At 47.5% G+C, this 22,776-nt stretch overlaps 1 protein-coding gene across 2 annotated transcripts; it reads right to left on the reverse strand.

Moving 5' to 3' along the window:
• Nucleotides 1-2,583: 2,583 nt before the first annotated feature.
• LOC144929249 (uncharacterized) lies at nucleotides 2,584-13,087 on the reverse strand. Of its 2 annotated transcripts, XM_078848356.1 has the most exons (5): nucleotides 12,943-13,087; nucleotides 7,544-7,653; nucleotides 4,349-4,401; nucleotides 3,722-3,862; nucleotides 2,584-3,106 (listed from the first exon to the last, which is right to left on the reverse strand). In XM_078848356.1, exons 2-5 carry the CDS (start codon nucleotides 7,563-7,565, stop codon nucleotides 2,954-2,956), a joined length of 369 nt encoding a protein of 122 aa, XP_078704482.1. In that variant the 5' UTR covers nucleotides 7,566-7,653; nucleotides 12,943-13,087; the 3' UTR covers nucleotides 2,584-2,953. The 2 variants fall into 2 exon arrangements, with proteins under 2 accessions (XP_078704482.1, XP_078704483.1); XM_078848357.1 differs by lacking the exon at nucleotides 2,584-3,106 and having other exon boundaries at nucleotides 3,621-3,862.
• Between the last annotated feature and the right edge of the window lie 9,689 nt (nucleotides 13,088-22,776).

Raw genomic sequence — 22,776 nt, forward strand, 5'->3', positions numbered from 1 at the left:
ATGAAATGCCAACAGTCTATGCATCCCTCCCTTCCAGTGCCAGGTTTACAATGGTGCCAGTGGGGCCATGGAACTGGGCCCATGCTCAGAAGGGGCACCAGCCTGCTCCACTTGCTCTGTGCCCCAAGACCCGCCAGCCCGCTGGCTACCCCCCGCCCACCACTTGCTCCTTTTAGCCGGCCCACTGACTGGCCAAGGGCTCCTCTTTGCCCCCTGGTCCCACCTGCTGGTTTCTCTCTGTCCCCAGACAGACCCCAGTGCACCTCTGGCTCTGGGCAGTCTCTGCTTCCCACCACCTGTGAGGCCTTGCCTGTCTCCCCAGAGCTGAACTGCCTGGGACTGGTGCAGAAGCCTGGCCAGTCTTGGCCTATTCGGGGGGGGGGGGGCACAGTGCTGGGGGCTTGGCTGGGCCCCTCCAGGCAAGTGGGTCTTGAGGGAGCCTGGCTGGGGCAGGCCCTGGCCTGACTGATCGCGCCACTCCCGAGGCACAGTTGTCTCCCAGCAGGCCCCCCAGTGCGTGCGGCCGGGAGGCAGGGTGTGGGGGAGCGGGTCTCTGGGGGGTCAGAGGGATGCTGGGATGTGAGGGGGCGGGGAAGATCTCTGTGTGTTGGGGCACTAGGGAGTGGGGGTGCTCGGCAGTTGTGGTGGGGCTGTGAACAGCTGATCAGCGGTGCACAAGCGGCGCTGGGGGTGAGGGGGAGGAGCTGATAGGCGGGGCCGCCGGTGGATGCTATTTTTTTGTGTGGGTGCTCCAGACCCGGAGCACTCACGGAGTCAGCACCTATGGGGTGTTGGGTGGGGGGGCTGTGTGGCATGGCAGGGGCCCGCCCCTGAGGGCAAGGGGCATGCTAGCAGCACAGGTCCGGGTGGGCCACTGTGTGTCTGGCAACTGCCGGTTTGTAAATAGTGCCCTCACACTGGGCTGGGCGGAGCCCTTGCCATTCCATGCCCCTGGCTGGCCACTCGCTCTGGAGACCGACCTCCCCACGCCATTGCCTCCGTGGGGGCCCACCTGGTGCCAGGCCACAAAAGGTTAATCTGGCCCTGCTCCCTTCCCAAACGCCTGAGGGAAGAGATGGGCTTTGTAGTGGCAGGACAGCTGACTATTTTGGTGTAGGGCCCCCTCATAAACACCCTGCCAGCAGCTTCCTCTTTAAACAGAGGCTACTGTGAGTGTGACGAGAGTGTGACTGTCTACAGCCATACTCACCTCCTCCTAGAGCCTGTTGGCCATCTCATATTGATTAATCATCACACAATCAATATGTTATACCTTATATATTCGTTGTATATTAATTTGAGTTGATTTATAGGGTTATAGAAGTATGAGATTGATCCGTATTTAGAGGAACTATGTAGTAGACATAAGTGAGACAAGCTGAAATCCAAGAAACTGGGCTGAGGCCTGCAAGACTTAAGCTGAGCTACTTTTGGCCTTGGAGACAAGAAATGACGGCATAAATCAAGGACTGAGAAATAACCCGAAAGATTATGGGAAAAGAGGTACCAACTGGTAATATTGCAAAAGTCTAGCTGGGAAAATTAAATTTAAATTATAAAATGCTGTAACAACACATATTGTCTCCAACGGGTGCCTTAACTGCAAGATAAAGGTGGTACCTACCCAGTCTATAGAATTCAGGGTTCCTTGTGTTTCTAGGGGACACAGTCAAATAAGAAAGAGAAGATTGACACTTTCATGTCCATGCACAGAATGTAGGTACAGACAGAATCATAGTATAAAAAAGGGTGCCCAGAGCAGGAAAATTGAGCTTCCTGTGAGAAACTGCAGCAGGAACCACTCCCGTATGGATGATCAATCCATGAGAGGGCCAACTGGCTCTTACACCATCTAGGAGGAGGTGAGTATGGCTGTAGTTATAACTAGTACATGGTACCTATCTTTATTTGGAATTGTATATGCTGGAACATTTATGATTTTGTTGGTAACTTTAATAAAACTGCTAAAAGCTAGATGCTCTTGTAATTGTCTGTGTTATTTGTCTATGATTTCATGTGTTCCCATGGGCTCTAGACCTAGAACAAACAGAGATAACTCTGTTGAATTTGAGACTGTAACTGCCACAGCTGAACCCACTGAAGCATAATTAACATTACATAGAATAAAAGGCTACACAAGGTAGCCTCTGTCTCCGCTGACTCTGTCTCTATGATTTCAATAGCATTGCACCTGCTTATGCCATCTGTGAATCTGGCTCTTTGCTCTCCTACCTCTGCATCCCGTTTCACATGTTCATCACAGGTGGACTCTCCTGTCTCCCTGGCAAGAGCTGTTCATTGGGAAATTTTGCTACTAATTAGTTATAAGGATTCAGATACCCGTGATCATGGGATGCAGAGAGACAAACACCTCTAAGAGATTCCAAATCCTGGGAGAATGGAAATACAGCTTAGTGCAGACTACCTTTTACGGGCATATCTACACTACCGAAGGAATTGAGCTGATCACTTATTACAGATACAATCTGACATTAGCCCCTTCCCGTGTTGTCCCTTGCACCCTGTTATTGAGTCATTCCAAGGAACTCAGTCCAGAAGACAGAAAAGAGCTTTTTATTAACAATTGTCTAACTTTAAAGCACCAAAATTCTGGTGGACACAGCGGGAGTGTGCTAAACCTGCAGACCCATACAAAGTCCTTCTAGAAATGCTCCCAGTCATCCAGAAGGTGAAGCCACCAGGAATATGTTCTGTTTCAAGTTGAGGTGAAGAACAAGAAGCACTGAGCAGTAAGTAAATCTGTGAAACCAGTGTTGCTGGGAATGGGACACAATCAGCAGCAACACTAGCATCTCAGTACAGGGGGGACCTGGCATAAGAAGAATAATGGAGGAACATGAATCTGAAAGCGTCTATGTAACTGCAGGGAAATGAGAACAAGCTGCTAAAAATTCCAACAGTAGGAGGGGGAATGTTCCAAGAGCATTGAGCTTCATCCAGTATCTTTTTTCCCACGCTTTCCTTGAGGACGAGAGGGGGATGTCCTACTGCGTGTGTTTGGATTCATTTTGGGATAGGTGGTCTGCTGAAGTGAGGTTGGAAATTTCACTGTGCCAGGAACAACCTCTGCTGTCGATCTTGAAGCCTGAAACAAAACACCATGAATCAGAGGATGCAGATTATTTTGCAGCAGCTCCAGGCACCAGCGAAAAATGACCTCAACTGATTCTGTTGCACTTTCCTGTAGAGTTCATTAGCTGTTGCCACTAGATGAGACCAGTGATCTTTAAGACAGAGGAAAAGGCTCTGTGCAGGAAGGGCCAGAGGGAAGAATTTGCCCACAGATTCTTTTCATTACTTGATCACTCCATCAGTTAGTGGGAAAATTTTTTTTTTTCATGGAAAATTAAGACAAACCCAAATATTTTTAGCATTTCCATGGAAAACTTGGACTTGTCATCAAATAACCAAAACCCAATTTTCTTTTGTTTTCAGCACAAAAAAAAAAATCCAGTTGAAAACTGCCCCAAACTGCAAAATGTTCCAGTTTTTGGATATTTGGTGTTCTGATGAAAAATCAAACATTGTGAGGAGGCCAGATGCTATCTATGAATTCTTTTGTTGAAAATCCAATTTTCCATTGGAAAACATCTGATCAGCCTTATCCCCTGCTCCGGTCTTGTGAAGAATTCCCATGCTGGTGACTTGCACTCTCCAGCAGCACTCAGCAACAGTGGTAACCATTGGGCTTTCTTCCTACCTGGGTCTCATGTATGGCATGTTCATAGACAGCCTCATCATCTGCTGAGTCAGGTGTCTCCTCCATGATCATGCAGATGGCTGCCTTACAAGAGGCTGCAGGTTCACTGGTAACGAAGGACGACGGGGTGTTTCCAGGTACCTGAAACAGGCATGTGAGGTGTTCAGAGCAAAGAGAAAACTCTGAGTCCCTTCTTCCCAAAGCGCCACACTGGGGAGCTCTAGGGCTAGAGAAGCCAGGAATCAGTTTCTGCTCTGCACCTTTGCTGAATGTGTTTGAAGAATGACCCCTAAACAGAGTGATCAGTGGGGCTTGAATTTGACACTTTCAGCATTAAAAGATTGAAAACGCCACCACTTACGCTTCAGCAGTAACTCTGCTAAGTGGTAATTGTAGTAAACTCTTGTATGTGGACCAGCCACTAGAGGGGGAGAAAGTCACACGTTGTGCTAGTGTGGGTCACATCTGCAGTTACTTCAGCCCAGGAGAGACAGGTGCCCCCTTTTGAGGGCTGCTATTTAGATCCATCCGCACTAGGTGACCGGTCCTTGGAACACTGCCTTTTCCCGTTTTTGAGCAATGTGTGAAATACTCTAAACTCAGGCATCTGCCTCGGGTCTGCCTTACCAGCTGATAGGGATGTAAGTTCTTGTCCCTTTGTCCAGGTGCTCCCTCAAGGGCTGAAAGAACAAGAAAGAGGCAGTACATCAAAGTGAAGTCAAGCTATTTTTATAAAAAGAAAAGGAGTACTTGTGGCACCTTAGAGACTAACCAATTTATTAGAGCATAAGCTTTCGTGAGCTACAGCTCACTTCATCAGATGCATATCGTGGAAACTGCAGCAGACTTTATATATACACAGAGAGTATGAACCAATACCTCCTCCCACCCCACTGTCCTGCTGGTAATAGCTTATCTAAAGTGATCATCAGGTGGGCCATTTCCAGCACAAATCCAGGTTTAAACCAGGTTAAAACCTGGATTTGTGCTGGAAATGGCCCACCTGATGATCATTTTAGATAAGCTATTACGAGCAGGACAGTGGGGTGGGAGGAGGTATTGGTTCATACTCTCTGTGTATATATAAAGTCTGCTGCAGTTTCCACAATATGCATCTGATGAAGTGAGCTGTAGCTCACGAAAGCTTATGCTCTAATAAATTGGTTAGTCTCTAAGGTGCCACAAGTACTCCTTTTCTTTTTGCGAATACAGACTAACACGGCTGTTACTCTGAAAGCTATTTTTATGTGTGTCTAGGTGTCTCTAAGGCCCGCGGCACACCAATATCTAAGCACCTTTATGCAGTGCCAGGTAAATCAAGTTATTCTCGGAAAAGGCATAACACACAGCAATTTTCATCATCTAAGCGCTTTCTGAGAATGAGTTTGGTAAACACCTCTGTGCCTATGTAGCCCACTGAACTTGGGTGATCCAGTGATGCTAACATGGACTCAGCCCAGGAGGTCTAAATCAGTGGTTCTCAACCTATTTACCATTGTGGACCGCATCCAATACTACCTGTATGACCCTGAGGATGTCACATGGGCCGCAGCTCTGTGCTGATTGGGCTGCAAGTGGCCTGCGGGCTGCAGGTTGAGAACCACTGGCCTAAATGAACCAGGTGAACCTCCCAGTATGGAAGTGGTTCTAAGTCTGTGGATCCCCAGATCCACTATGCTTTTCACTGCATGTGGAAAGTGGTAACATTGGTAATACAGTGTGTTTGCCCTTCTTCCATAGCTCAGCCCCTCTTTCCTGCTACCATGAGGTTAGGACTCTGCGGATATGTTTGGCAAGGAGAGAACAGAGACAGGCAACACTACCTAGGGAGGACTTCCCATAGTTAAGCACTGCAGAAACTTGCCAGAGAGTTTAACACTGGTCCGACTGGCCACAGCTTCACATGGTGGGATCATTATGCCCAGCTTTGGAAGCATTTCTTTGGTGGAAGGAGCCAGCCATGCTGCCAAAGGAGAGTTGGCTGCCACCAGCAGTGCAGAGAGACATTGTGACAAGGTGGCCTCAGGCTCTGTGTACTTGTAACTAGTTTGAGATGCAAATAGGAGATCTTGGGCATGTGCCAGCAGCATTTAAACCCAGCAGGGTCATATGGTTAAGGTGGCTCCAGGGTAATGGAGTGCAAACAGGTAACCAGGTAAGTCACTTTGGGTGTGAATGACACACCCTGGGATAGCAGTTGGAGGGCGAACGGAATGGCTGTGGGTACAGTGGAATGGGGATGCCCTGATATAATCCCCACCAAAATAGTTAAGTTGCTTCCATAGAGATTTAATTTTTTTGAAATAAGGTGCAAGATAAACAGATAGATATAAGACCGGTTTCAGAGTAGCAGCCATGTTAGTCTGTATCCGCAAAAAGAAAAGAAGGACTTGTGGCACCTTAGAGACTAACCAATTTATTTGAGCATAAGCTTTCGTGAGCTACAGCTCACTTTGCTGTAGCTCACAAAAGCTCATGCTCAAATACATTTGTTAGTCTCTAAGGTGCTACAAGTCCTCCTTTTTCTTTTTGCAGCTATAAGACCGTTTGTGTGTGAACACAAGACATTTCCTGCCAGAACAAAGGGAAGTTAAACGGGTGCAACTTTCTCACATAGACAAGCCCTGGCTCTTCTGCTTTGTACGTGTGCAATACAGGCAGGGTGGGAAAAATCATTAACTTTCCTTTTGCTTTCTAAATAGCTGCAGCGTTCTTTCTCACCTTGTGCCAGAGCTAGTAAAAGAGAATTCCAGGGTTTTACCCCCGTGCCTGGGGCTCATTAAAGCCCAGCTGCAGGTCACTGAAGCTAGGAGGAAAGATCAGTGTTACCCTGTTGCGGTTCAAATACAAGACAGCACAGAGCTTTTAGCAAGCAAGCGAGCTGGTCTGCCAACTGACTTCTGCCTGTCAGCATTCCACCTTCCCCTTTATTCTTTCTCTCCCCCGAGCATTACATTCTCCAACAGATAAAAGGAATACACTGGCTTTGTTTAACATTCTTATTTACCAGTTTCTATCTACCGCATTCCTTGCTCTCGGGCCTTGAGCCCAGTCCTGGGAGGCTTCCCACGGTTCATGTCATCTGGGCGAGATTCCAGGGTTCATGCCCTTGAGAAGAGCTGTGTGTGCACAGCTCCTACACAACACTCCAGGTGTGCCCTGAATGTTGCCAAGCGCATGAACCTTGTATGAATCCTACATTAGCCAGTAAAAGGAGGTCCTACAGAGGTTGTTCCAGGAAGGAGGGAATTGGTCTGTTTGCTTCTGGCTATTAGAACCTGGCTAGCCCAGCTGTGGCTAATAAAGTCAGAGGCTCAGCAATTCCCAGAGTGCAAAATCTAAGCCAGCCTGGGGCTTTCAAGGTACAGAAAGTCTTTGTAGCAGCAGCTGGCAAAGAGCTGCTGATTCACCATCAGGTTAGTGAGAGACGCCCTGCTGCTATGTGTTTCTCAATTGTTTTCTTTCCATTTGTATTGGAATGTATGAACTTAAAAAAATTGCAGGCTTCTTAGAAATAAACACGCCCACCCATCCAGTTGGCCAGTGTTGGGTGTCTATGCTATGACTGGGATTGTGGGTTCTTGGGGTTTGATCCTGTGGAGACCTACTGCCTTCCAATTTTCACGTCCTCTCTGTGTGAGCAGTTGCTGGGATGGGAGTGACTGTGGCTAGATGCTTGTGATATATGTGGAGACCGTTTCTCTGCAGTGACCTTCGGTGGAAGGAGCACTGCGGGTCAGAGAAATGAAATGGAACATGCAGGCTGCACTGGCTGATGAGTAAAATGACTCGTTACTTGGGAAAGTGATTGATAATTTTTACCTTTGTGTCTCCTCTGCGACATCCTTCTAAACAGTACAGCAGTGAGCAAAATCAGAAGTAGAACCAGCGGGATGCATGGTGTCAGGATATGGAGGACTGGGTCTGTTGTACTTTAAAAGCAAGAGAAAAAGAGAGTCTGTTTTTTACCCTGCTTGATACTTTCACTTTGTTTAGGTAGCATTTTAATCAAAGAGCTCATTGCCTTTGACTGAGATGTGTGAGTATTACCCCCATTTTGCAGAGAGAGAAACTGAGGCATGGAAGTTTAGTGATCATCTCCAATGTGCTACAGTGAGATAGTGGAAGAGCTGGGAACAGACTGTGGATCTCCTAACTCCCTGCCTTACAGTCTAACTGCTAGTCCCTTGACTTCAGCGGCCAGTTAATTTTTTACATTTACATTCCTAATGCTCAGTGAGGGAGAGCTGGGTTCAGATGGGAACTGGCAGCCAGTGAAGTGTGTGCTTTGTTTCGTGTCTAGAAAACCTCTGGGTGCGATTGCCTGTGGCCTCAGCCCCTGGAGGCCTGTGATGAGGGCAGTCTCAGCTTTCATTTTTAAAAAAGTCTCCAGCCCTCGTGCTTGCCGAGAAAGGCTTGCTGATGTGACCTGAGTGCGGCAGTGAAAATAGATCTGAACTGCCCCATGCATATCAATGAAGAGCTCACTTCAAGAGCCTCTGTTCTGCGGGGCCCTGCCTACTGCATGCCCCCGCAGCAGAGAGCTCTGTATGCTGCAGGAGAAGAGTGCAGTGAGTCCCTCCCCAGCAGTTACAACCTGGTTGCTGGGATGCTGCCCCTCTCCCCTATCCAGGTGGGGGAAGGTGACTTCTCATGCAACCTTGATCCCCTCAAGGGGAGGGGATAAGTGGGGTCCTATGCTACTTCCCCTGCTGATCCAGCCTCCAGATGGAGGTGGTTCAGGGCTGGGCTGGGAGGGGGCAGGCAGCTATGGGGTCCTGTGTTGTGGTGTCACTGAGGCTCCGATTGCTTTAATCTAGCCCTGATTTCAATGCTGCTGCTTCAGACCAAAGATGTGAGTTCACATGCCTCCAATCGGGTTTCGTGCTGCCTTCCGGCAGACCCTGGATAGTATTTGTCCTAGACTCAGGGTATGTCTACACTGGCAGAATTACATCACCGGCAGTTACAGCGCCGCTCAGAGAGCACTGAAGGGAAACCGCTGTTGTGTGTTCACACTGTCAGTTGCCAATGCAATAGCGTGTTCACACTTGCAGCGGTATTGGGAGTGGTACGCTCTGGGCAGCTATCCCACAGAGCATCTCTTCCTCTTCTGCCACTAAGAGTTGTGGGAAGGTGGAGGGGGTTGCGGGGCATCCTGGGTCCTGTCCCAATGCCCCGTGATTCATTGCTTCGCGTCCCAGCAAGCCCTGTGCTTCTGTCCGCATTTGGCGCCTTCTTTCAATAGTTTGTGTACTGTGCATTCTGCCTCTTCAGGCTGCAGGAATGGATCCCGCACTGCTGACCAATATGCTGCTCGCTCTCACTAACACGTCACGAGTGGCAGTGGAGTTATTCCTTAAACTACAAAGGTAAGAGGAGTTCGACACTGATCTCGCCATGCGTAGCAGCTATGACACGGGATTGATTGTGACATTCATGGAGGTGCTGACCACAGTGGAACGCCGCTTTTGGGCTCAGAAACAAGCACTGAGTGGTGGGATCACATAGTGATGCACGTCTGGGATGACGAGCAATGGGTGCAGAACTTCTGGATGGGGAAAGCCACATTCATGGGACTGTGTGATGAGCTCGCCCCAGCCCTGTGGCACAAGGACACGAGAACGAGAGCTGCCCTGCTGTTGCACTGTGGAAGCTGGCTACTCCAGACTGCTACCGATCAGTTGCTAACCAGTTTGGAGTGGGAAAGTCAGCCGTTGGACTTGTGTTGATGGAAGTGTGCAGGGCCATTAATCACATCCTGTTCTGAAAGACAGTGACTCTGGGCAACGTGCGTGACCTTAGGGAAGCCCATTTTGCAAAGCCATTCACAACGGTGGGGGGGTGATAGATGGCACACACGTTCCAATTCTGGTACCAGACCACCTAGACACCAAGTACATTAATCAGAAGGGGTATTTCTCTATGGTTCCCCAGGCTGTTGTGGATCACCGTAGGCATTTCACGGACATTAACGCAGGCTGGTCCGGAAAGGTGCATGACACACACATCTTTCGGAACACTGGCCTGTTCAAGGAGCTGCAAGCAGGGACTTTCTTCCCAAACCAGAAGATCACCATAGGGGAAGTCGAAATGCCCATTGTGATCCTGGGAGACCCTGCCTACCCCTTAATACGGTGGCTTATGAAGCTATACACGGGGAACCTTGACAGCAGCAAGGAGCTGTTCAACAACAGGCTGAGTAAGTGCAGAATGAATGAGTGTTTGGCCATTTAAAGGTCTGCTGGTGCTGCCTATATGGGAGGCTGGACCCGGCTGATAGCTGCATGCTGTACACTCCATAATATGTGTGATGGGAAGGGTGAAAGCTTCTCTCAGGGCTGGACTGCTGAGGCTCCGAACCTGGAGGCTGAATTTGAACAGCCAGAGACCAGGGCTATTGGAGGGGTGCACTGCGGGGCCATAAGGATCAGGGATGCCTTGAGGCAGCAATTTGAAGCTGAAAGCCACTAATAATTGTTGCTGTGCTCAGGAGTGCAGTGCTTGTAATGCTAGGAGGTGATTGTGATTGGTGCAGACGATGCACTGTGAAGGCTTTGCAGGGCTCTGTTTGCTTTCAATTAATGGAATAAAGATTGCTTCAAGCCAAAAAAATTCTTTTATTGTAAAACAACTGGAGAAGAGAGACAACAAAAAAACACATCGGCACTGAGGGGGATAGGGAAAGGGAGGGCCTCAGGAGGAGGTGGGGTCCGGGGACAGTTAAAGATTTGTGTATGTCCCGGTATCATATGCAGCCTTGTCCTCTGGAGTACAGTGCAGTGGGTGCTGTTCTTCAGCAGGGCTAAACTGCAGAGGGACGGGTGTTGGGAGTCCGGAGGGCTGGACTGTGATGGGGCAGGAGTGGAATGCAGTGGGTAGAGACTGGAGCCAGGAGGTGGATAAGAGTGTGTTGGCAGTGTCTGGGGGATGCATGGGAAAGAGTTTGTGACAGCAGATGCAGGGGAGGGTGGGCGCGGAGCTGCTTGGTTTACAGGGCTAGTAGCGCCTGGAGTGTGTCCTCTTGGCACTCCATAACGTTTAAGAGCCGCTCCATGGCTTTGTCCTGGAGTGCCATGTTCTCCTTTCAGTCCCTCTTCTCGCTGTCCTGCTACTCCTTCAATTCTTGTTTTTCGGCCATGGAATGCATCATGACATCATGCAGAAAATCCCCCACCACCACACACACCCTCAGCTAGGATAGTGACACAAACATTCTGGCCTCTTTGCTCCACTTTCCCACACCTTTATTGTTTTGAAAAACAAATTGATCAATGGCAGGGAGTGGAAAAACACCAGTGCGTCCTTTAACCTAATATTTGTAAGATGCACTGACATTATATTATTTAAATCTAAAGAAATAAAATGCTCGATAAAGATGCCTCTTCAAGGCCTATCACATCATTAATAATAAGATCGCAACCAGCATTAAAGTAATCACCAGGAACTCGGCGAGCCACCTACTTACCAAAACTCCTTTCAATTCCTTCAATGTGCAGTAAGTATTAGAAACCTAGAGAGGGGAGGGAGACACTTCTTCCCTTAAGGCTCATATTGCTGTTAGTCTGAAGTATTTCTACTGCTGTGACAGGTCTGAGCATGGAGAGGAAAGCCCATTACTACACAGCCACCATGACAGATGATAGAAGGAGGGGAACCAGGTTGTTCAACAGGGCTTTGTTACGTCCATGTTGCACAGAAGAAGATAAAATCAATAAGAAACAAATACAGACAATTTTTAAACATCTACTCGCAATGTTTGTAGGACACCCAACAATGAGCATCAAGAAATCTGTGTCTTCTCACTAAAGTAAGGCCAAGACTTCGCAAAAGAATCGTGATTTTTGAGTACCCCATTTGTAACCCCTTTAAAGAGTTCTGAATTTTCAAAAAGTGCTGAGCACCCACTCCTCACACTTCCTGCACGGGAGGGGTGGGGGACTTCAAGGTACTCAAAATCACTAGTGACTTTATATAACCTTGGGCTGAATTCTCAAACACCTGCAGAGACCAATTTGGAAGACGACTCACTAGCTACCCCAGCTGACTGTGTTACCCAAGCTAATCTCCAAATCGGAAATTCCTAGCCAATGCTGTACCCAAAAGCAAAACTCATCAACCAAAGTACTTTCACAGAAGTGAATATGTTCATTTATAATCAAGGGAAATGCCTTTCTGACCTCTAACAATGTTTCCAGTCCTTTTTATCTTTGTGCTAGATTGCAGGTAAACATTTCTTTTATGACCAAACAGATATTTCAGCAGGTAAGTAAACCTAATACCTCCAAAGTAATTTTTCTCATGGTATATCCCAAGATGCATCTGCACACTGGTTGTATGCATTAGGGACAGAACTGCTATCAGTCACATTGCTAACAATAGATTATCAGCCCAGCAAAGTGCATGAAGCTTAGAGTAGGGAAGAGGTGTTAATGCCACAGTTCAAAGCAGCAGGCAAGCATGGAAATATTCTAAGATTGTTGGCAGACAAGATTTAACATTCTATGGTACCTGGATGTTTCCAAACCACTTAGATCACTTTCAAAAATGCTACCCAATCTACAGCCGATCAAAGGGCAGATTTCACAAAGGTATTTCACCAAGTAAAGATGTAGCTAGATACCTAGTGGGGTTTACAAAAGTGCCTAATGTGACTCTAGGTGCTTAGGCTGCTTATGTGTTTTTTTGAGAACCCCACTAGGTGCCTAACAGTGATTTAGGAGCCTAAGTCCTGTTGACTTTCAATGAGACTTTGGCACTTGGATTAAGTCACTTAGCAGCCAGAGTCCCATTTGCAAAGTTACTGTAGCAGTATTTGCAAAAAGAAAAGGAGTACTTGTGGCACCTTAGAGACTAACAAATTTATCTGAGCATTTATTTTGAGCATCTGAAACCTGTAGCAGTATTGAAAACTTTCCCTTAATGCTTCAGCTCTTCAATTAAAAACAGTTTCCAGGTGGAGTTCTGCAGTTTAGGTTCCTACCTGGAAACTGCTTCTGGGAATTTGTTCTTTAGCCAAAATGTTCAAATGTGTGTGTTGAAAATTAGGCATCTAAATGTAGGTTTAAATTTGGGTATGTGGGTTTGAAACCATTGCCTTTGTTCCAACAGTCCCTTCCTAGTCATATCCTCCTCCCACCGATACTGATGACAAAAATCCTGTAGCAGGATTCTTAGGCCTTTGCCCTCATTCCACTGACCCCTAAAGAACTCCTCCTCACCTGGGAAAACAATCCAGCCCCAGCCAGGGAAAATTCTCATTGTCCTGGTTCCTTCTCCGGGCAGCAGAACATCAAAGGGAAAGTAATGCACTCTGTAATAAGTTGAGCTTTCTGTGTGGTACTAGGCCAACCAGGACCACCTTTCTCCTCTAATAGGCTACAGTAAAAGCATGACCCCCTATGAACAATTATTTAATTTTAGTTTATGATTTCCTGTTTTTTGACCGCTTCGCTTCCTTCCGAGAGGAGTAGATGCTGCTCACTCTGTTCTTTGTGGTTGGGTTATTTTGGGCGGGGGGAGTGTCACTTCACCCGTTTTTAAACTTCTGTTTATATTTTCTTCATAATCAGGCCTGTTTTTTGAACTCCTGCATCTTGTTCTCTTAACGGAATGTCTAATCATGCCCCAAAAGCATGAACAGTAACTGTGTGTGGTGCTTACATCATGAGGCCTAAAACAAGATCATAGTGGACCACAAGCTAAATATGAGCCAGCAGTGTAACACTGTTGCAAAAAAAGCAAACATCCTTCTGGGATGTATTAGCAGGAGTGTTGTAAGCAAGACACAAGAAGTCGTTTTTCTGCTCTACTCTGTGCTGATTAGGCCTCAGTTAGAATATTGTGCCCAGTTCTGGGTGCCACATTTCAGGAAAGATGTGGATGAATTGGATTAAGTCCAGAGAAGAGCAACAAAAATGATTCAAGGGCTAGAAAACATGACCTATGAGGGAAGATTGAAAAAACTGGGTTTGTTTCTTCTGGAAAAGAGAAGACTGCAAGAGGACACGATAACAGTTTTCAAGTATGTAAAAGGTTGTTACGAGGAGGAGGGAGGTAAATTGTTCTCCGTAACCTCTGAGGATAGGTCAAGAAGCAATGGGCTTAAATTGCAGCAAGGGCAGTTTAGGTTGGACATTAGGAAAAACTTCCTGTCAGGGTGGTTATGCACTGGAATAAATTGCCTGGGGAGGTTGTGAAATCTCCATCATGGGAGATTTTTAAGAGCAGGTCAGACAAACACCCGCCAGGGATGGTCTAGATCAGTGGTTCCCAAACTTGTTCCGCCGCTTGTGCAGGGAAAGCCCCTGGTTGGCCGGGCCGGTTTGTTTACCTGCTGTGTCCGCAGGTTCGGTCGATTGCAGCTCCCAGTGGCTGCGGTTCGCTGCTCCAGGCCAATGGGAGCTGCTGGAAGTGGCGCGGGCCGAGGGACGTACTGGCCGCCTCTTCCAGCAGCTCCCATTGGCCTAGAACCGCGGACCGCGGCCACTGGGAACCGCGATCGGCCGAACCTGTGGACGCTGCAGGTAATCAAACTGGCCCGGCCCGCCAGGGGCTTTCCCTGCACAAGCGGTGGAACAAGTTTGGGAACCACTGGTCTAGATAATACTGAGTCCTGCCATGAGTGCAAGGGACAGGACTAGATGACCTCTCAAGGTCCTTTCTAGTGCTATGATTCTGAGATAAGAAGATCCTGAGATGGAGTAAATTGGTATAACTCCATTGAATTTGATGGAGTTGATCTGATTCCCACCAGCTGAGGATCTTGCCCAATAAACATAACACCATCCACCTGCCTCCTGAAAAAACCTGAGTAGATCTAGAAAGATGGAAACACCTTGTTGTGGTCCTTCAAGGTGCTGAACTCCACCTGAGAGAGGTATGCAGAATTAAAGTCAGTAGGAACAGAGGATACCTGGTGGTGGAGGAGAGGCTCAGCACTTCACAGGATCATGTCTGCTAGATGTGTGTGTTTCAGAATACATTAAATCAATGCCACTGTGACACTCTGTACCTCAGGGGAACCCCCTGAACCCCCATGTTTTCATCCTTATAAAATGATTGTGTGGTATCCAGTACAAAGTTTGTCATGTTGGGTGTCTTTGGAAGGCTCCTGATGCACTGAGTATTGTTGTTAGAGTAATGTTGTAGGTTGTAATTTCATGCATATAGTTATGAGGCTGAAAATGTGTCCTCATGGCTTAGAAAAAGCCCAGGCAAAAGCTCTCCAGGAGCAGAGGCCCAGGCAAAACTCTCCAGAAGCAGAGGGGCAGTTCACACCTCATCAGGGCATGTATGGGACAAATCCAGCCCAGCCTCACAGAAACAAAAGATGCTGGCCTAGGCAGCAACAAAGGATCTGTTGGACACTCAAGTGAGTCACCCTCCTTCCCTTGGTCAGTTTGGGACTACGATGAGGTAATGCTCACCTGACTCTGAAGTGGGGGGGAGAGGGCAAAGCCAAAAGGGAAGACAGAACATGATAAAAGGGAGAGACGTTGGCCATGCACTCGCTCTTCCACTTCCATCTATAGACACCACCACCAAGTGACTAAAGCGCTGATCAAAGGGGAGAGCCTGGCTGAAGGGCAACTAGCCAGCCTGTGGTGAGAAGCATCTAAGTGTGTAAGGGCACTGAAAGTGTTAAAATTAGCTTAGAATGTGTTTTGCTTTTATTTCATTGACCAAATCTGACTTGTGCTTTGACTTATAATCACTTAAAATCTATCTTTTGTAGTTAATAAGTGTGTGTGTGTGTTCTACCTGAAGCAGTGTGTTTGGTTTGAAGTGTGTCAGAGACTCCCCTTGGGAGAACAAGCCAGGTACATATCAATTTCTTTGTTAAATTGATGAACTCATATAAGCTTGCACTGTCCAGTGGGCATAACTGGACACTGCAAGATGGCGGTTCCTAGGGCTGTGTCTGGGACTGGAGATATTGGCTAGTGTCATTTGGTTGCACAATCCAAGCAGTTTACACACTAGATGCTGTGCGTGAACAGCCCAGGAGTGGGAGCTCTCACAGAAGAGCAGGGTAAGGCTAGCTCCCAGAGTCGAGGATTGGAGTGACCTAGCAGATCACCGGTCCAGATAACACCAGGGGAATGTCAGAGCCACCTCTAAAATAAACTGACCACTTCCCTCACTATCGTCTTAACAGGCTGAATTTTGCTCTCAAACACTTGCAACCCATTGACTAAGTGTATGTCTAATGGTTGGCTGGCAGGCAGGCAGATCTGCCACTGGCAGCTGGCTTTGGATCAATCTCTTTGTGTCCATCTGAGTCTTGGATTGTAAGAATTTTTGCTGGCTGTGGTTAGCTGGATCAGGTCTCCTGTTACAGTATAAGAAACAAAGTGCTGGATAAGACAAGTTTTTTTGTTTTTTAAATCCACCTCAGACAAGCCACCCTGAGCCAGGACCGCAGAACAGAAACCAGTGAAGCTCCACCAGAGTTGATTTAACCAGCTCAGGCCCATAATTTCTTATGGGATTATCTTCATGTGCATGTGAAATTAAATTGCTTATTACCTTGTTTACCTTCACGGGATATCTTTCTAGATAAACGCTCTATCAATGACGCATTCAAATACCGGGGAGGCTTTTTTATAGCACACCACAGATGTGCATGGTGTTGTATAAGTACCAACAAAGATTGAAAACTATTCTGGGCAGGAAATCAATCTACATCAAGAAGAAAGCAATGGGAAGAGGTGGACTACTGAGGAGGGTGAAGTTAAAATTGAGTAGGATTGTGTGATGGCTAGGGAGACTAGTGCATGTGTCCAGGTAATGTGCAAACTCTTTATTTAGTATAATTTTAATAGAGCTGTACTTTGGATTCAACCTTTAAATGGGTTTTGAAAAAGGACTTCAAGGGGACAGGAAAGGTGTTCACAAGTGAGTCTTTGGCCAGCAGTTTAGCCTGGGAAACGATTGCAGCATAAGCCCTTTGGAACTCTAGTAGGTGGTTTGTTGGGCATCTCTTCTTCGTTCCTGTTTAAGTGTTCAGACTAACTCTAAAATGCACCATTTTAACATCCAACTACTCAAGAGGTTTCTCTACGGCTGCCCCTTTTTACATGAGGGTGGAGAACACTCATCTCTTAGGGACTGATTCTGTTTAAACCATTGTGGAAGTTGTTGAGGCCAAGACTTTCCAAAGTGACAAGTGTGTTTGGATGCTCCCCTTGAGCCATTTTCTTCTAAAGAGGGTGAATGCTCAGCACATTCTGAAAACTGGCTCCACAGAAATCAAGACACACAAAATCCCTACGGGTATTTTTTTAACTTGGCCTGAAAGCCTTCCAAACCCTCATTTCTAGGTCAGTGTTCCATTGTTCCTCGATGGCCCACTTCAAGCCGTGGGGATAGAATTCTGGGCATCATCTGTCAAGATGACAATTCTCGCTGCACATTCATCCTGCCCTCCTGCCTGAGGCCTAGCCTGGTTGTGAACTAACAGGAATTGAATATGAGCCATCGTCTAGTCTGCAATAAGGGAAAGGAGGAACTCAAATATCGCAAGCCTTCTACAAATAGAGAACTACATCTGTTACAAGGAAGTGTTATGGAGCAATGAAATCAAGGTCACGATGGGCCAAACTATATGTATTCTTTTTTTGAGAACACTAAGCAAATAAATCAAAAAACCACCAAGAGCTTTTCTTTCACTCCTAACTAGTTGAAAGTGCAGAGGTGAACACATCATTAGGGATCTATCCTGAGATTTTTGTCTGGTTAAAGGTACGATGGTCAGTTTGCATTTGTGTGTATATCTGTCTATAATATACATTTTTATCATGGTCTGGTTTTATTGTAACTCCATTTAAATAAATTGGGGACAGATTAGTTAATCTTCACACCAGCCTTCCATCTTAAAGGGCTATGTTCCTTCTCTCCATGTGCAGAAGGCACCATTTACTGTTGAAAGCAGCAAGTGTAATCAATTAAAACTTGAACTCATTGATTTTTCCCTCCCTGCCCCTTCCCCAGGGCCTTACAGATACTTCTGCATTTCAGCTGTCACTGATTGACCCACAGACCAATCCAGCCCACCCAGAAATCCATATTCTCACTGAAAAGGTTTTATTGGTTTGGGTTTTAGCACATGACATAATGTGACTGTTCACGTCCTGCAGCATGAACGGCACTCCAATGCTTGTGCGTCTTTCCTTAGCTGATGCCTTTCAGGTGCTAACCTCATGTGCCTCTTACACACTTCATAACAAGAGGGTGAAGTGAAAGGAGAGAGCGAATGGGTAGTTTGTTATGGAAGCTCTAGGAAGGATGGCAGTTTTGGTTACTGGGATGTATTAGTGATTTGAATATTTTATCTATTTTAGATGTACAGAGAATATCAAAAATTCCTCTCCGGGATTCTAGGTGCCTTTGCCATATATTCAAAATATACTTGACTAGTACAAACAAGAGTTAGGGCATTAGACTCCTCAAAATTAGGCCAGAAATGCCCCCCCCGCCCCCGGAGACTCTGGTTCTCATTCTTGTCTCACTGACACTGGCTTTACACCAATGTAGCTTGATAGACTTCACTGGAGCTGTTCCACATTCTCACTTGTGTGAGAAAATCGAGCTCATGCGGTGGTTGGGCAGATACACAGGGCTGGGGTCTGCTAACCTCTGCTGGTTCTGATCCATTCCTAACCTCTGAATGAGGCAGGTCATGAGCTGAAACGAAAAACAGAAGCCACCAGTTACTGGATGCAAAGCCCTCAATGTTGGTTGCTTTTTTCGTACCCATCATGGTATGAGTCTGCTCCTGTGGGTCTCTCTGAACTGCTGAGCAGGGCTATGCAGTAGTGTATGGGGGGGATCTCCTCATTCATACGCTGGGGAATAAAACTAGACTAAAAGTAATCAGATGCAGTGTAAAACTCCCCTGGGGGAGGCTCTCACCATGTCCATCGGACACCAGCTTCTTGGATTTTCTCTTGTTCTGTACGCTCACCCAGATTGCAGCACAGACTAGGCACAGGAAAATGGAGGTCTTCAAGAAGCCCAGGAGTAGCAAAGGGATGAAATGGTTGCTGAGTTGGTATCTAGGTAGGAGAAAGAAAATGGCACCTGGTCTGTAAGGCTCTGTGTGAGAGATCAAACCTGTCTGAATAAAACTGGCCTGGCTACTCTGTCTGAAAATGTTTGTGAGATTTCTCAGTGAAGGGGAGGCCTCAGCGAACTCCATCCATTTGCTCACAATATTTACCTGAAAGCAGCAAGCAAAATCATCTGGAATGTTAGTGTTGGCCCAGACAAGACCTGACAGATGCTTCAACATTTCAGCTGTTCCCCATTGACCTACAAATCAATCCTACCCTCTCAGAATCCATGCTGTCCTGAGAATAGACTTTCTTGTGGCATACGATATCTGTGAGAATTCTTTGCTCTTGTTAGGGAATTGGTAGAAAGCAGAGGAATAGAAGGTGATGATGGGGTTTCCTCTGTCCAGAAGGACCACAACAAACTTCAGCCTTATCACAAGAAATGCTGATTCTGGGTTTCTATAGTGCACCATGATGACAAAATGGTTTCATTGAGAAAAATTGGGGTGGGGTTGGGGTGGGGGTGGTAAATCTTAGAAAAAGAGAGAATTATGTGGAACGTTATCTCCAGCATAGGAGCACATGGGAGAAACCTCTTATTTTCTCTGAGCGATATTGGCAAGGACGCCCTCGAACCTTCCCAGAATAAAGAAAGGTTAGAAGCTGCATGTGCCATGGATTTCACTGAGATTGAAGCAAACAGACCTTCTGGACTCCAGCTCTGGTCCTGAGGAGAAGTTACTACGCTGCTGTGTGGGATGCGACGTCTCTGTTTTTGGTGCAACTGGTGATGGAGGAAAGGCTAGAGATGGATATGGAGTAGAATAGAAAAACTCTGTTTGACAGAAAACAAAATATCTTGATGTGATTTATGCGATATTAACATTCACGCTGCACTTCTACCATGGCTTCGTGTGCTGAGCTGGAAGCTCTTCACAAATGTTAATTAACTCATGCCCAACCCATGTGCCGTAGGTTCAAAAGGAATTAGGGAGAACATAGCGAGAATCCCACCACATATCGGCAGCTACCGCTGGGGTACTAGCCCTTATCAAGTAGGGGATTAAACATGGAACAAAGCATTCACAAGGAGCTACCAAACATAACCACTCCTATTGAGTCAACTGCTGTCCTGGGTTGAGGATGGTGCAAGATCCCAAAGCTTCCTAGTAGGTGCCCCTCCAAGGCCCTGTAATGAGGACCCCAGCTCCCAGCAGGCAAGTTTGGAGTAGGGTGGAGGAGCTATCTTTTGCCCACAGCTTCCCTCTCACCTCTCTGTTGTGGGAGCTGATTGACTGATGTCGGGCAGCAGCTACCCCTCTTATTTTGCTGAGAGAGAAGATATTGAGGATGCTACCGCCACACCAGGGCTAGAAGTCAGGCTAGAGCCAACCTTGGAGCCTCTGTCTCTGAGCAGTGCTGGCTCATTGCTGATCTACCATATGGTTCTGCCTGCTGGTTGGCAAAGCAGGCCTCGGTAGCTCCTAGCTGCAGCCAGCCTGGGAGCTGATGCAGACCAGGCCAGGTTTGTGGAGGAGAATGACCTCTCTCTTCCTTCCAGGGTGGAGCCTTTGTGATGTGATGAATCATTACATGGATCCCAGGCCCCACTCTGACTCTCTCAAATCCATCCTCCCCCACCCCATTATTATCTTGTTGACCAAGAAGGGGAAGGGCCAGGCATAGCAAAGATTGGCCTCTAACCCTGCTCTCCCCCACCTTGAGCTACATTTGGGCTCTGCTTTGCCACAAAGAGATCAGAGCAAGGACTCACCTTGGAGAACAGTCACGCTAACAGGGGAATTAAAATCACTTTTGCTTCTTAGATTTATACCACACCAGTAAATCCCAGTGTCTCCCAGTGTCAGGTTTTCAATGGTCACTGTGAACGTGCGCAGGGTGTGATTATCTCTGATGGAGGCTCTGTCCCACTTCACCTCAGCCTCCGACCCTGTGGTCTCAACCACTTTAGAGCAGCTCTGCCAAATTATTCCACTGCACCAATATTTTGGAGTTTCCTGATATCCTTCATGGTACTGACATGGCACAGACACTGACCTGCCCCCTAGCCCACTCACTGCCCTTGGGCCAGTCAGCTCCAGGGCCGCCAGCCCATGGAAATAACCTGAAAAACAAAATAAAGCAAAACTTGTAATCTCTGGCCTACACAGAAGGGTTGAGGATACAAGGCCACGCCTCAAGTGACTCCTCTCCTTTAGCTCAGGCTGGTCACTGTGTTCTACATCTTGCTATCCCTTGCACTGGATGGCATGACACCATGCAAGGAACCAGGGGAAACCTTATAAGAAATATATTTGGGGGTGGGGGTGGGGAGGAATCTCTGACACCCTGGAGGAGAATAAACACAATAACCAACAGTGTTAGCGCTAAAGATTCCATCAGACGGAGATCAGAATACCCACCAGCCCTGCACTTGTGGGTGTCTCTTGTCTAAAGCAGACAGAGGGAAAAGGGAAGAGAATGAATCTGAGCCCAGTGGTTAAATTAACCTCTCTGGCATGAATGGACGAACATGAACCTCACACCTGGAAGTAAGAGAATCACCCCAGCACAGGGCAGCTGCATCTTCCCGACAGCTGATCCTTTCTCGCTCATTTTCTTCCAAACGCCCCAAAAAGTGAGTAGTGCTTCTGAGGTGGTGACATTTCCCTCTGGAGTTTGCAAAGCCTCCAGTGTTAATAACACCCAGACACTTCTGCTTCTTTTACTCTTAACTGATACCGTGTTTCCTTTGGCTTTGTTTTAATTTCACATCCCTCTTGTACACTTGATATAAAAAAGAAGATAAAATAAAGAGCGAGACAATGGGCAGTTTGAGACAGGAGATCTTGGAGAATAGGCGTTTTGGGTACTAGGACAGCGGTTCTCAAACTGTGGGTCTGGACCCCGAAGCAGGTCACGGGGAGCTGCAGCCGGTTCGCGTGAACCGGTTGTTACATTTTGAAGCAGTTTTAGAACCGGTTGTTAAAAATTGTTATGGCTCCCTGAGCTCCCAGCTGGGGAGGCTTCCCCCGGCCCCTCCCCTGCCTTCCCCCCTCTCGCAGAGCCTCAGCGTGCCCCGCCACCGTCACCAGCGCTCTGGGCCATTCCTGGGCCGCTCGGCAGCGCCTGCCCCTTTGCGCGGCTTGGTAAGGGGGTGGGGCTGCGAGCTCCAGTGGGCCGCGTGGCATCCATACCTGCTGCCCTGAGCAGCGTGGTAAGGGGCTGGGCCAGGGCTGGGAGGAGGGGTTGGATAAGGGGCAGGGAGTGGTTGGATGAGGCAGAGGTTCTGGGGGGGTGGTCAAGGGACAGGGAACAGGGGGGGTAGGCGTGGGAGTTCCGGGGGTCTGTCAGGGTGGTGGTGGTGGATGGGGTCGGGGCAATCAGGGGACAGGGAGCGGGGCAAGTTGGGTAGGGGGTGGGGTCCTGGGGGGAAGTAAGAGTAGGGGGTCTCAGGAGGGGGTGGTCAGGGGACAAGGAGCTGGGGGCAGTTGATGGGTTGCAGGTTCTGAGGGGGCAGTCGGGGGCAGGAAGTGGATGGGGGTCAGATAGGGGGTGGGGACAGGCTGTTTGAGGGGGCACAGCCTTCCCTACCTGGCCCCTGACACAATTTTGCAACCCCGATGTGGCCTCGGGCCAAAAAGTTTGCCCACCCCGGTCTAGTTTATTATTTTATTAACAGGGGTCGCACTTGCCTCGTTCATTATGTTGATCTGCGTTTAATAAAGCAATACTTTGTTTCTATTGTAATAAACATGTACAAATGTTTTTTTATTTTTTTTATTGTTAAGTCTGACTCCCAATGACTCAATGCATTGCCACTTCTTATGGCGAAAGGTACAAAAAATACATAGTGTGGCACATCCCTTAAATCCGAATTTTTTATACGGAACCGGTTGTTAAGATTTTCGCAGCTCATCACTGGTCGCGACCCTGTTTTAATGGGGTCTCCAAGGCTGGCTTACACTTGCTGGGGCCCTTGAGCTTCGGCTTTGC

This window comes from Lepidochelys kempii, chromosome 14, assembly GCF_965140285.1.
Source record: "Lepidochelys kempii isolate rLepKem1 chromosome 14, rLepKem1.hap1, whole genome shotgun sequence".
Taxonomy (NCBI): Eukaryota; Metazoa; Chordata; order Testudines; family Cheloniidae; genus Lepidochelys; species Lepidochelys kempii.

Bases quoted from the DNA above. Each gene is read 5' to 3' on its own strand.
- LOC144929249 (XM_078848356.1), bottom strand. From the start codon at position 7,565: ATGTCGCAGAGGAGACACAAAG. The intron at 4,402-7,543 runs GTAAAAATTATC...TTGTTCTTTCAG, and splicing joins GTCGCAGAGGAGACACAAAG to CCCTTGAGGGAGCACCTGGA. The intron at 3,863-4,348 runs GTAAGGCAGACC...TGCCTGTTTCAG, and splicing joins ACTTACATCCCTATCAGCTG to GTACCTGGAAACACCCCGTC.